Source organism: Hippichthys cyanospilos, chromosome 1, assembly GCF_059441005.1.
Source record: "Hippichthys cyanospilos isolate Australia breed blue-spotted pipefish chromosome 1, RoL_Hcya_1.0, whole genome shotgun sequence".
NCBI classification, from domain to species: Eukaryota; Metazoa; Chordata; class Actinopteri; order Syngnathiformes; family Syngnathidae; genus Hippichthys; species Hippichthys cyanospilos.
Genome location: NC_142369.1, coordinates 19,959,079 through 19,974,602, shown reverse-complemented (window position 1 = coordinate 19,974,602; position 15,524 = coordinate 19,959,079). Strand labels below are relative to the sequence as shown.

The window sequence follows — 15,524 nt, the reverse complement described above, 5'->3', positions numbered from 1 at the left end:
TTCACGAGTCTTCTTCTCTTTCTGAAAGTGCCTCCGCCCCCTCGTCCTCCCTCCCACCCGCCCTGGCTTGATGACGTCAACAGGACAAAAATTGATGAGGGTTTGAAAAAAAAAAATCAAAAAAGGCAACGACGACGTTGATGATGATGATGATGATGATGATGATGATGATGATGATGTCAAATTTACTGCAAAATAAAATCAGTAAAAAAGTTTCAAGATATGAAGTAATTATACAGTATTTCAATGTAAATATTTATTTCTTTTATAAGGTTATGCTTAAGACGTTGTATTTATATTTTTATAAGATTTGAATTTGTGTACTAAAATTTACAAGTTAAAATAAACGTATTTTTTCGTGAACTTCTGCATTTTGCATCCTATGTTGTGGTTTTGCATTGCAATATTGTATGTCTTCCTTCTTTTTAATGAACTTGTTCTGTGTTTTTATCATATATACTTTAAGAGAATCGTATTTGTTCTGAACCTTCAAGACTGAATACAATAACAAATGCATTTACTCACCAATATTAAATACCTATAGGATATTCAACAGCTGGCATGAAAATAATTGAAAAAGCTACATTAATTAAATTAATTAAAATGTATTTTTATTTTGTTAATATTAAACAATAGAATTCATTACTTCAAAATGATTAATTATTGAATCAGTAATATTCACTCAACTGACGAGTAAAGGTAGCTCATCCATTAAAATAAGTCGACACATAAAATAAAAAAAATTTAGTCAATGAAACAAAACTCAAATTAAATTATCAATTGAAAATGTTAAAATGACGCAGTTTATTTAGTTTTCATTTATTAACAACCTTTTTATTGGTACTGTATTCATAATGTTGATTTCAAGAATAAATCTAATGATCAAACCTTTTTGACAAATGATTTGCTGCAAATAATACATTCCTAATTATTTGATGCAACTAATAAATCTTTTTAAATAATACATGTAATTTTCCCTGCCTATAGTGCTGGACATTATCGGGGTACTTGCTTGAATGGGGAAAATCCTTTTTTGGTGACCATCACAGGGTCGCGCATATTAAACATGCTAATAGTTGGGACACATCCTGAACGGGTTTATTGCCAATCACATACCACATGTACTGTATGCGAAGAAGCATTCCAGCAGGTTACATTCGCCCTAATGAACTGTTTGGACTTCATTGAAGCCAACACGCATACTTTCGGAATGTGGGTCGAAGGCAGAGTAGAAAGAAATGATCAAACTGTGATATGAAGTCGGATTTCCTGAGTGTGTGGCGGCTGTGCCAACAGCTGATCTACGACAATGCCAGTAATAAACAAAAGCTACATTTAATAAAGAAAAGAAAATGCCACATTACAGTTGACTGGGAAAAGGAGTTGCATTTTTGCACGGAATTCACTTTTGTAATGCAAATGTTAAGGACCGTTTTCTCTGCATTTATTTTCTTAGTTGCAATGGGAGTGAAACTACTCTGACCCTACATTTTTAAGTCTCTCATAAATAGATTTGGAACAGTATGGCATTCTCTGAATTCTCAAAAAAGGACATTCAACGTTGAAAGATTTAAAAGGTACACTTATGCGGGTTTTCCCATGTCCACATAGAGAGAATGTGCACATTTACATTACTGATGGGATGCACAAAAACCCATGCTTTAGCATTTGTGTGTATACGGTTCCACTCCTACACCACAAGCCACAAAAACAAACAAACAAAACGCGCAAGCTTTTCTCCAAGCTTACTCGTACTGTACTTTCTTTTGTTGGGGCTGTTTGATAGGTCACACTGTTGGATAGGACACTAACTGCACGTGGACATCCATGCTTTGTGTCATTTGGTCATCTTTTAGGCATTCCTCTTTTTTTTACCACTCATGTTTTCCCATGGTGAGTACACTGTGGGAGGTTTCGTGAATGTGTGTGTGTGTGTGTGTGTGTGTGTGTGTGTGTGTGTGTGTGTGTTTGTAGATGTGAGTGCGGATGTGAGCAGGAAACACATCTTTGGTGGTGTGTGGACACAAGGAGGAAGTTCCACCCCGCCATGATGCCATTTGTGGTGCATGGTGCTCAGAGATAAACATACATTTCTGTGCTGGGTCTTCAATTATATGTGCATAAATTATGGTGGAATTGCTTGGGAAAGAGTACATTCTTGGGAAAGAGTGAGGGAAAGAAATTCAAAGTTTCTAAAGTTGATCAATAGGTATTTTTAAAAAACATAAAAATTACTTTGTGCGAAATGAAGTTAAGCAAAAATGTTGCTTTGTTTCAGGCAACAACACTGTTTACTTGGTAGGCTGTTAGCCACGCCAGACCTAAATATTTGTAATTTGAAAAAAAAGGCAATTTTGCATTATCTGTTCTCTTTAACAGTACATTTTTTATGAATGCATTTGTAGTTTGCTTTGGTAGTGTATCATACTGAACGCATTTTCTAATACTTTGTATTTTGGCTAGTTAACAACATTGTAGGATAATTTAATATATAATAAAAGATCAAATTTCACTTATTTGTTCTGAAAATTAATTACTTACAAAGTATATTGTATTTATTGGGGTGTAAAAACAACTGACTAATTTGGATCAATTAATTACAGTCGCAATTACAGTCTTATTTTTTTAATCTTTTTTTTTTTAAATGTACATTAACTCTATGCTTACTGTATGCAGATTACTGGAGATCACTTTTTATGGCTCAGGCATCATGTGCTTGCATTGTTGGAGGTTGGAAAAAAAAATTTCAATCACACCCTAAAGTGGACACTATCATTGTGTCAAGTTCAGCCTACCACATCAATGCAAAGCACTCAGCTATGATTGCGACCACAACTAATGATAGCAACAAAGGCACTCATGTAGTGAGCCATAGTAATGCTCTTTGGAAAACACCACACGTTTGATCAAATCTGCAATGTACATGATGGACAATGTTTCATTTTCAAGTTAATTCTTAATGATTTGGCTTGTGCGAAAAGAAAGCAGCACCATTCATCAGGATGGTCGAAACTCAAGGTTGCAGCCTGCACTTGGGACTGGTCTCAAATAAAGCAGAAGGTAAGTTGTTACGACTGCATCTGTTTAAGAAAACAAATGACTCAAGCCAGTTTTGGGTTCTTATACAATATCAATTGTTTCATCAACCACAATGACACAGTGTATCTCAAAAAACCTTGGCTGGGGGTTTTTCAACAAATTCAAGTGAAATTAGAAAGAGATGAATTAAACCAATTAATTACACACCATAGTTATTTAATCGCTCATTTTTCAGCTAGCTATGCCCCTGATATACTGTAAAGTGACTGACTATTAAATACTCTTTACAAGATGACAGAAGAAACAATAAATGTGTTGTAAAGGATAGAGTCCTCATATGGGAATGACCTTTTTCCACAAGGTCATTTATTCCATGTCCATCTTGTATACTAGTGCTGGTATGTGGCTAGTATATTGGTAACAAAAGTGAGTGTAACCATAAGTGAAAATATTTCTCTCAAGTGTTTCACTTTCTCATTTGTATTCCACATAAACACAGTAGACAAGTTCTGCCTGTGTATGGTCATCATACTCCAAGCACAAAGTTGGACCGCACACGTATATTTCTCCCACGTTTGCTTTTATTTATGAACGCATTATCTTCCATCAGTGTCAACATATTACTCACAACCGTGAGGGAAAGATTGCAGCATCGATGGCGTGACTCATCCTGCACGAAACGCAACTTGTATCCGCTGGAAGCTCTACGCAGCTCGCCGCGCCAACATAAATACAACAAGGACACGCAGGTCACTTCATGACTTGTGCTGGGAAGAGATTCCTGCTGGTTGCTAGGAGACAAAGACAAACACTCTTCACACAGCCCACACCACAGAACCCCGGGATAAGAGTCCAGGATGGTATTTCAGAGACATTAAATGACTAATTAGCCTTTTGCTGAAAATCCAAAATAAAATCTTGACAAACCAAGCTGCCGTGTCCGCTTGCAAAAGCTTTCTGTGTCCATTGAATGCCTCTTTGAGAAATGGGTTCTACTTTCTCTAGCAGTGTGCAAGTTCTATATTTGCTGTCTTTCCTCAAGAGAAACAGAGAGACAAGAATGATAGAAAAAATGTTACAGTGAGCTTACAGTGAGCTGTTGTGTCTGTTTTACGATGTTTTTATTTCTCCGTACAGCATTTTGGTCAGCTGTGGTTGTTTTAAAGTGCTTAACAAATAAAGTTGGATTGGATTGGATTGGAGTTGGATACAGGATGGACCGACTATGCTCTAAAGCGCTCTCCTGTGGCTCAACTATGCATAGAAATGTGTTAGGGCGTTGGCACAAATTCGTGATCCTCTACTCAATTTGGATTTAGAACAAAATTAAAACAAAATTAACACGTCCTCCTCTACTCAATTTGGATTTAGAAAATAATTACAACAAAATTAACAAAAATGTGAGAGTATAGAAATGAGTTTCAGATTACTGAAGCCCAAATAGAGAATGGTCAAGTAACTGCAGAAGATGGGGCATAATATACTTGAATTTATTCAGCTATATGCAGATGCATTAAGCCATGTAATGGTCTTGAGATCACATATCAGAGGTCATGCATATGTGCCAGACTCTGTCAGTGCTTTTCATTTATTTTTTTGATCCTCTGAGTTCTACAGTCACCGCACTTAATTCCCAGTGGCACGTATGTGTGAGAGTGAATCACCAAATGTAACAAGCCAGTCCCTCACATACACATTAAAGCTGGTAACACTACAAGGAACATGATAGCAGGGAGGCAAAATGGTTGCATTGGGGACCAATTGCAACAGTTTAGCACAGGGGTATAGACTCTACTGTTGGATGCAGTTTAAATTAAACATGGATAAATTATAATGACAGAAATTGGCGATCTGAAGAGCTGCTTCATTTGTGCGTGGCACCATCCATTTTCTACATACATATGTACATTACATAACCAAGAAACCAAGAAAACATTTACCTTTAAAAATGCTCATCATTTACAAAAAAAAGCTGTACATTGTGTTATTTTGAGAGGACAGTAAGTCTAAACTATTATACTTGGTGTACATCGACTATTCTACATTGTAGCAAAATGTGAGTTCTTCAGCTGAATGACCGATTTATCCAATATATGCGACTGCATATCCAGGGTGGTTTTAAACAGGGTATTGACTTTATAAACTGAATCTGTGTGAGTGGCAACAGGTGAATACACAGACACAGGTAAATTGTACTTCCTCCCATCTACTTGAAGTGCATTTAATAATTGTGGGCAGAAGAACAAGGACCCTTATTTGTAGTATATGAAAAATGTTCGACGGAAATCATGGTAAATAGTAAACAATTTTCTGCCTCGCATCTTATTACCTATTTTTATAACAGCCGCAGTCTATTTGTTACAAGCATCACTTCACGGTCTTACCGCAGACATTTCAGTAAGAGACAAGAATGTTGCAAAATAAATGTTATTGGTCGACAGAGGGCGCTCATTCACTTTCCTTTCAACATTTTGACGACCTCAATGCCTCTTTCCACGTTCGGCCATTTGCGGTCAAAAAATCATTCCAGTTTGTTGTGCAACTTGCGTTGTGATTGGACCTGATGAGGGCGTGGGGGCTAATAGCGGCAGATAGAGTGAAGCAACAGCAACAAAGGAACACCATGAAGAATAATTAAGAGACATTGTGATGGCATTGTGAGACGTGATGTCTTTTGTTAGTTTATTTGTGGGATTATTGCATGTCTTACTATCAAGAGAGCATGTGACAAGCTAGAAGGCCGAAACCTATCAGAGGAGTAAAAAGTTAACCACAACTTTATCAGCTTATCGGATGTGTATTTTCTGTTTTGTTTGCATGTTTTTTTTTTGTTTTTTTTACCCAACTTCAACCCTAACTCCTCCTCCTCCTCTATAGTGGCTACCCCATTGACCCCTCCCAAAACCTTGTTTCAACTTTACAGTTTTGCCTTTTTCAAACTGCTTTGGTTTTGCCCCTTTCTAGTAGCCCTAGGCGATATATCATTTTTTTGCGATTAATCTGAATTTTTTGTTACAATTTAAAAAATAATAAAATCTATATTCTCCTACTTTTTGCTGCAGTACATTTCGGTCCTCATGAGCTTCCATAAAATCTGCCTTTCTCTCATTTCCTTCACTCTCAAGCCAAACATAATGTTAGGGCAACATGTTTATGGCTAAAGAAAGCAAACCATTTGTTTCCAAAAGACAGGAATTTTATTGCTCTGCAAGTCATTTGGGTTTGTGGCGACAAACGTAGAGCAAGTACCACTGCAACCATTGTTCAAGCCTGTTGCAACAAAAGGCAGCAGCACAACAAACCTTATTTGGTAACTAAAACAGACCCGACAAGTATGTAAAAAAATGGAGATTTTCTTTTGAGGTAAAACCACCCAGCCCTACTTTCTTTTATAGCCAGTGGTAACTAGTTGTGGCTACAAATTAAATTTTAAAAAATTCATTGTTTGGTCAGTGTTTATATAAGTAAATGAAAAAAAAACAAGAAAATATTTTTTTTAAATTCATAATATTGCAAAAACAAGGCGATATTCTTAAAATGTATTCATAATGGAACAAAATCTAAATAACAAAATTTTATGAGAGTAAAGATGAAGTTGAAAAAGAATAAACTTGCAATTATGAGATTAGGTATAAAAATATGCGAACGATGGTGTAAATTTATGTCAAGTAGTTAAATTATGAGAACAAAATACTGTACCATCTTTAAATCTTTAAATCATTCATCTTTAAATGAATGACGAAAAAACTTACCTTTGTATAGCAATAATATATATATATATATATATATATTCTATATTCTATATTCTATATTCTATATTCTATATTCTATATTCTATATTCTATATTCTATATCTATTTTTAAGAAAACTTCATAATTTATTAGACTAGTTTGATGAAAGGCTAATATTTTATGCAAGCAAACTCATACTAGTATTGACAGAATACTGTGGTAATTTTATGACAATAAGTCATACGTTAATTTACGTTAATTGAAATAGCTAGCTAGCTGGTAAACTGATCATACAGCAAAGCTAAAAAAGTGGGGACAGACAAATAATAATGATAATAAAGTCTCACACGTTCATAACGGTAGATTACGGTAAAGATTGTGTGACATTCAAGGTCGGCAGAATAAAAACGAAAACGGTAGGAAAATCATCAATAGGGCCAAAAAGGGAGAGCAGAGTATTGACAATACTTGGGGTCAGGCCATGTGATGTAAGTGGAACTTTGGAACCTCATGTGAAGCTTCTCGCTGTTAACGCCTTTGAGGACGCATCAGTGCCGCTGTGACCTGAAAATCACCTCTATAGTTATACACACTGTATGTAGACAGCAAAATTGACCTTTGAGCCATAAACTGAGCATTTTGAGAACTAAAAGGGCTTTTGTGGAGGAACCATAATGTTGCGCTATTTGCATTTTTTCGTTTTGAGAAAGACACTTGTTGTTTAACAAATGTCAATTTTTATCCGAGAAATGTAACCAAGTCACTGGGAAAAAAGCGAAATGCAGAATCATTTAAAATTGTGTCTGTCTAGCTGACCAATGGTGCAAGTATGGTCAGCCAGACAGACACACTTTACTAACATCTCTACCGGGCAACAAATGGCTACAAAAACAAGATATTGAAAATTATGTACTTTGGCTAAAAATGCAAATAAATATATATTTATAATAAATATTTGTAATAAATCACTACTGATTTTTATTGTTTGTTTTCATGGAAAAATAAAGATACCACATTGTCTAATTTCTCAACCTAAAAACCAATACGTGAAATATCAAGGTGGTTTTTGGGATGCATTGTAGTGCAACTACACATGTTATTTATGTCTTGCACTGGCACCCTACTGATGAAATCCTGCGGTGAACTGTAGATTGCCAGTGTTTTTTCTTTTTTTTAAACTGCACTTTGGCCCTGTTGATAAACACCTTGGAGGCGGCGCATCGCTTATCTCCCTTAAACTGGATCGACCCAGAACTGACAGCTCTCTGCTGAAGGTCAATAAACTAGATCTGGTGTGTGTTGTGTGTTTCTGCGATGTGTTTGTGTATACGCATGCATTTGAGGACAGGAAGGTGTTATGGGTTAACCATAAAGAATAACAATGATCTACAGCGAGAGTGTTCAAATCTCTCTCAAGCGTAACACCTGTTAAACTTCTGATTTTTTTTTTTTTCTGAGCAGTCTGGTCAAAATCATGCCAACATATTATGGTAATTCTAAGAGAGCGTGTCACTTTGCAGGCCTTTGCTGAGTTCTCTCTTGACCAAGCATCTATAGGTATGATCGCAAAAGAGTAATGCACTTTTACCATTTCTAACTACTGCAAGAATCACCTTGAAGCAATAAAAAAATAGTAAGAGTTAATGTTTAAAAGAAGAATTATTGATGCAATAATGACTTAAAATATCTGTGTACTGCGTCGTGGGTGTCAACAGTTTTAAATTACTTTATCGATTGCTTCTGCCAGGGCATCATCTGGCAAGACGCTGGCATGGATTCAAAATCCTCCCATTATACTTCACAGGTATATAAAGTGGAAAAGTATTATCGGGAGAAACGACTCAAGATTTGCTACTGTTGCCATCGGACGAAGGCATGGCGCCCGTCAAGAAGGTCAGCATCGATGTTTGGTGATAATTTTTTTTAATTACATAAAGTACATATGTGCTGTGTACCTCGGAAAAGCCAATCCAAGTGTTGAATAAAATAATCTAGTTGTCCGGGGGTGTACAAATGGTAAACTAATACAATAAAAGCCAACTCATTTGTTAACTTACAGACTTGATCCAGCTTTTAAATGTTGGTCGATTGCATAAGTGTGCATGTCCTATTAGGTGAGTTCAAATTGTTGACTGATCATCCAGTGTAACTGAGTGGCGCGCAGGCCGCACTGTTGCAACAGGTCTCAGCGTACAAGCGCCATTTTATCAGTGCACCTTTGGACCTGGTGTCTCAGCCTTTTTTTGTTATGAAAGCACTCATAAACATAAATTGTCACTGCATCGACAGGTTTGTTCAGCCTTGTTTGCAAAACGGCATGACAGTTATTTTTAGACTTATTGTGCAAAATTTCTCATTAAGCCTTTAGAACCCATGCTTTCATCCATGTTCTATATTGTATTTTTCCTTATTAGGGTCTGGCCTGGGGGGATGCTTGACTTTATTAAATGATATTATATGAACACTAACAACCAAAAGATTGTAATTCTCATTTAAATTTAATGGGTAGCAGAAGAAAGATCCAAACAAAGCCATGGAGCCTTTTCTAAGGTATAATACATACAAAATGGTTCCCATTCTTTTACTGCATTTGCTGCCACAATACAGGAGGGGTGCTCTGCCTAGCCCATGTGACCATGTGTGACTCTACGGTCTTAACTTGTTTCAACCAAGATGTGTGCCAAGTGTGTCATAGAGATATGAAGATGCAGAACCAAGAGAAAAGGTCACGGCAACACAACGGCCTAGCTCAAGTCACCCATCAAGCTATGGGCCAAAGAGGCCTAGTCTAACAGGGAAGATGCTGCGTTTGGGGCTGTTCCAGCTGGCTTGGGGCGAGAGGCCGGACACACCCTAGACTGCTTGCTAGTCAGTCAATCTTGGGAAAGTCAAGTTTATTTACATATTTATTTATTCATTTATCTATATAGCCCTTAATCACAATAGAGTCTGAATCGGCTTCATGGCCCAAAGTTTAAAATTTTGTACTTGTCGACAAACCACTCCCACAATCACATCCAATGACAATTTGCAGTCTTCAATGTACATGACCATGTAAACCCCATTAACTCTTCGATGGCGATTGTCGCAAAGTTAAACATTGAACCCATTCCGCTCCAAATACAGTCATAATTAGCATCTGTTTTCTTCTACTGTTGATTGATACATGACCAACACATGCTTAAGAATATTTTGCAAGAAATAATTTCTTTCATTTCTGGTCAGATGAGACACTACATCCTTTTTTGGACCGCAAAGTTTGACTCATGAAACATTGCCATTCTTCAACTACAACCTTGTACTTTTGTTAACATGAAAAGTTAGATTGCTGGCGATGACAAATATTGATGCAGATATTTGACAGATTGAGTTTGATGTTAATTTGAGACAATCGGCTTGCTCATTCTCCACAGGTCAGTCCAACTATGGTGGAGTAAACTTGTGTTTTGTGTTGACAATGTGTTTTTATAGTTCCTAGAAACGTTTTATAATATCAGGGTAATTGTAAGAGCTGTAACCCCTGAAAATAAAATTGTCACGTCAATGAAAGAATTTCCATACCCGAGATGGGAACAGGTCCGTTCTATATCCATTTTATGTGCACTAAGCAATTTAACGGTTAATTTAACAATATACACGAAAGCAATACACAACCCATTTCTTTTTCATTAATGGAAATGCTTTCAGGTGCCAAGGAGTTAAAACCTATGGCACTCAATGGTGTTAAAGGACCTTTGATTTTACACAGGGTATCATTGAGCTTCTGAGCTCAGGCGAGGTGGTGATTGGAGATGGGGGCTACGTGATGGCCCTTGAAAAGCGGGGTTATGTCAAGGCCGGGCCGTGGACACCTGAAGCTACCGTTACCCATCCCGAGGCCGGTGAGGCTTGCTGAAAGTGCACCTCCAAATTTACACAGATGCATAACAGGTTCATATGACAAAGATCAATGATGGTCTCAGTCAGGCAGCTCCACAGGGAGTTCCTGCGAGCTGGATCCAGCGTTATGCAGACCTTCACCTTCTATGCCAGTGATGACAAATTGGAGAATAGGGGCCAGAACCTTCGACTGACGGTGAGCATCCGAATGAGAAAAATATTAAACCCTGGGCAAAATGGCATCCACATTGATAGATTGAGCAAATTCTGGGTCATTTACACCCAGCATATTGGGTTAAGGATTTGAACCAACACCGGTCAAGATTCTGATGCAATAAGGGGTGAAAACTACCCGTATGAATGAGGTAAAGCTATCAAAAAAATTGATGATCAGGTTATCAGTAGAGCTGTGAATCAAAATAACCAAATAGAAACCCCCCTAAGTTTTAGAAGATAACATTAAATTGACTTCAATGCTGTCAAATCAACCCTTCAATCCAATTTGCTGGGCCAACATTTTAAAACCAACCTGGAGTAAAAGCTACCCAAATAATCCTAAAATCCACAGCTACACAAGCAATAGTTTAAAGGAAAAACACGGCATTTTGTGTCTTGTTGTGGTCACGTGGTCGGATTATCGTCCAACCGTTTAGGGGCTCCAAATCAATGAGGCCGCATGCGATCTGGCTTGCGAAGTGGCCAGTGAGGGCGACGCCTTGGTGGCAGGAGGCGTGTCCCAAACGCCCTCCTACATGAGCTGCAAGAATGAGGCTGACGTGAAAGGCATCTTCAAGAGGCAACTGGAAGTATTCATAAAGAAGAATGTGGACTTCCTAATAGCTGAGGTAGAGGCTGACGACGTCACTGGAAACTAGGGTGGGATAACACAATTTAAAGAGAGACAAGGAATGGCTTACAGAAAACTATTGGTCCAAATCAAGGTTTAGTTCTTATTTTGATAAATAGGTGGGGAAATCTTTTAGAGTACCTTTCCCAATAGTTGAGCCCATGAAACTAGGCTTTCCCACACAAATAACCTGGAAAGCGAGGTTCAACAATTAATGGGACAGTCAGTTAGTATTGTTGGCATATACAAACAGTATTTCATAAAATATCGATAGATTTGCTGGATTGATTCTCTAATATCACTACTGCGCTAACAAATGCTTCTCTCATCCTACTTTTTCGAAATCTCCCATATGTCACTGTAATGATAAAACTTTCAAGTTAATGTCCTGCATTATGACAAAATGGAGATAGCCCGCTCGATTTGCCAGTAGATTAGTTCTGCAGTACTGTGTTACATTCCGTTTACTAAACAAGATTGGGAGACAAGAATGGGGAGTTTTCTATTAAAGAGTCAAGTAAAAAATGTTCGTTACAATATGTTATATTTGCCCCCCACTACTCTAAATACAGCATTCAGATTAATATTGCATTTGTGAGTATGACTTATAAGAATTAAGCAGCAAAAAGTACCCATTTGTGAACATCTAGGGGATCACCATTTTCCCACAGTTGTCGACTGGAACTGACATCAAACTTGCTCAGGGCTCAGGTGACGACCAATCACGGCTCACCTTTTTTTTTTTTTTTTTTTTGAGTTTGGTCATGTGACAAGCTGAGCCATGCTTGGTTATTGCCTGGCCCTGAACAACAGTGAGTGGCAAGATGGCAGAAAAGGGATGGATGTATTGAAGCGAGAGACGACTTCTGTATCGTGCGCAGTACTTTGAGCACGTCGAGGAGGCCGTTTGGGCCGTGGACGTACTGAGGACTAGCGGAAAACCGGTGGCCGCCACGCTGTGCATTGGACCCTGGGGCGACATGCATGAAGTCTCACCTGGCGAATGCGCCGTCAGGCTGGTGAAGGCCGGTATGCTACTACTAATGCTGTGATGTGCAATCGTTTAATGTACACCTAATAATAATTGAAAACAAAAAATCCCACTGACATATGGCCCAAATGGCCTAATATTTGTGACTAGGCATTGAAATTGGCATTTTTCCACAGGTGCCCAAATTGTGGGTGTAAACTGCCGCTTTGACCCATCGATCTGTGTGAAGACTGTAAAGATGATGAAGGAGGGCGTGGAGATGGCTGGACTGAAGGCTCACTACATGGTGCAGCCTCTTGCCTACTTCACCCCTGACTGCAACGCCCAAGGATACGCCAACCTACCAGAATTCCCCTTTGGTATAGCCTCATAATGTTCTCTTCAAAACACCAAACTTACATTGGTACCTGCAGTGATTCTTGGCTGCTTTAAGCTTTGGAGCCCAGGACCCTGACCCGCTGGGATGTGCACAAGTATGCGAGGGAGGCCTACAATGCCGGCATCCACTTTATTGGTGGCTGCTGTGGATTTGAGCCCTACCATATCAGGGCCGTGGCAGAGGAACTGGCACCTGACAGGGGAATATTGCCCCCTGCATCGGAGAAACACGGCATGTGGGGCGCCGGGCTGGAGATGCACACTAAACCCTTGGTCAGAGCCAGGTAAAGCAATCTTATTAACTGTTTTTGTCACACTGTGAATTTTAGTCATTTGTGGCGTTCAAAGATTGCTTGCTTGATGGCTAAAAACGGGTGTGGATTTTTCATGTTTTGAGGAAAATTTGGAAAAACGTTTTGACTAGACGCCACCTGTAAAGAAATTGTCAACAAACGTTCCCGCTGCGAAGGGCAGGAGCTTTTTCCACACACAAAAAGGCTGAAAAAAAGAAATCCTTATGACATGTAACTTTATCTCATGAGAAAAATTATGGCACCTAAAATGCCTTCTTGTATGACGTGAACATTTTTAATTCAATGACATCTTGATCATTATCATTATTTGATCATGTGTACTGTATTTACTTTGTTTGGACTTTTTAAGGGTGTGTGAAGGGATACGAGGGCTGGATGCTGAACATTTGAAAAAGATTAACGTACGTAAGCGTGAAGCTGCCAATGAGGAGTCGTCAAGTTTGACTGGGAAATTCGTTTGAACAAATTTAGCGGTATTTGCACATTTTGATGTTTACTTTGAAGGTATTTGTAAGTAATTGACATTACCTAAATAATTGTAGAATGAATACAAGAAACATAGCATTTTGTCCCATAATGCCACAGTGTGGTATGCTGGCAAGGGCTGGTATTGAGCTGATACCTGGCCTTATTTTCGCAACGGCAACCGACACGAGTATCTGCGTTACTGTTTTACAATAAGATAGAAACTAATAATTTGAAGAAAACAAACTTGAAAATAATTTCACGAAATTTTCAAAAAAATCCTTTTTAAATAATCTGCTAAATTTTGTGTCTCAAAATACTAGCGGTACAGATATTTGGCAAGTATCAGCAACTACCCAAGAGCTAATTATTCATACTGGTATCAATGAGAAAAAAAAAATGTTGAACATCAAAAAATAAAACCATAGAATTATTAATGAACAATGTTATTTACTTTTTTTTTTAATTTAATTGGAATAATGTGGTGCAAATGCATTTTTCACGAGATTATGTGTACGTCAGTACACCATGGTAAACAAATGTGTTTTTAATATTAGGCCTGGGCATACATTTGAACACATTTGTAAGTTGTTACGGCGGGACGAGGGAGGACCCAAGAGCACGCACGCACTGGTAAGGGCAATGGCAGAGTGTTTATTGAACAGAAGGTGCGGGTAGTCGTGGGAGCTGACGGGAGCGTGGCACAGACGTCTGGGGGGTTCTGGAGTCGGGAGAGCTGGGGTTTGGCTGGGAGTCGGGCAAAGGGAGCGAGACGGGAGGGGGGCTCGGGCATACAGGTAAAGACGGCAGGCTAGCGGGTGGTCAGAGGCAGGCAAGGTCGAAATACCAAGGATCCAGTCAATTCGGCAGGCAATCGGGAGGTCAAGGGCGAACAGGGTCGGACAACAGGCAGGCTGGCAGGAGGAATTGCTGGAAAGCTCGGCGTAGCGCATAGAGACGATCTGGCGGGTTGTGGAGGGAAGTGACCGGGCTTTATACTGAGCGGGTAAATGGTTGCAGGTGTTGGTGTTCGAGGCTGATTAGAAGGAGGGCTGAGCGGGTGTGGTGAAGCTGGAAGTGAGGTGGCTGAAATGGTGGACTGTGACATAAGTATGCTCAAGCTAATTTTTAAGCTTGATTGAACATATTTGCAAATACGCATACGTACTTGAAAATTCATTCAAATGAGTTTGCGAGTAAAAAATGCTTATTCCCAACTGGCATCTATATACTGTACTTCTGTGTTAAGCAACTATAGCCTAATTGTGCTTTCAACCACTTGAACTAGATACTCCATATAATGGTTGAATGTTATCTTCCAGCTGTTGTTGATGTTTCTTTCAGGGCTCATCGTGACTACTGGGAGAATCTCCTACCTGCGTCCGGTCGCCCCAAATGTCCGTCCATGTCCACATCAGAATGTTGGGGTATGTCAAGGGGCCGCACTGAGCTTATGCAGAACAAAGAGGCCACCGGCGACCAGGAAATGAAGCATGTGATGGAACTGCGAGACAGCATGGGGAAATTGAAGCAATAAGATGAAACAAGCAATGAAGGAAGGGGAGCATAATTTCAGAATGTAAAAGCTCTTGGTGCATGCAAAATAATTCAACAAAGGTAATTGTGTGTCTTCATTGTAATTAAACACATCGGTTCCTTTTTCTCAAATAGTATATATTTTTTCTGGGTTTACCTGACATATTTTTGGCAGAATCGTGCGTCTTTTTCAGAGTGCCTGCAAAAGAAGGCAAACGGTTTTACTGGAACATCTTAGATCAATCACAATCTCGAAAAAATGTCTGAGACAAAAGAACCAACGAGTTTGAGTGATGCATGTGAGAATTTGCTGTAAATTCCAGGAAAATAAACTCAGACCTCA

General features: G+C 38.8%; 1 protein-coding gene across 1 annotated transcript; it reads left to right on the top strand.

Moving 5' to 3' along the window:
• Positions 1 to 8,305: 8,305 nt before the first annotated feature.
• LOC148429604 (betaine--homocysteine S-methyltransferase 1-like) lies at positions 8,306 to 15,518 on the top strand. The gene is made up of 9 exons (XM_088417939.1): positions 8,306 to 8,328; positions 8,576 to 8,664; positions 10,520 to 10,652; positions 10,734 to 10,846; positions 11,304 to 11,495; positions 12,379 to 12,526; positions 12,665 to 12,847; positions 12,922 to 13,150; positions 14,990 to 15,518. The coding sequence occupies exons 2-9, from the start codon at positions 8,647 to 8,649 to the stop codon at positions 15,180 to 15,182; spliced, it is 1,209 nt and encodes a 402-aa protein (XP_088274065.1). The 5' UTR covers positions 8,306 to 8,328; positions 8,576 to 8,646; the 3' UTR covers positions 15,183 to 15,518.
• The last annotated feature ends 6 nt before the right edge of the window (positions 15,519 to 15,524 follow it).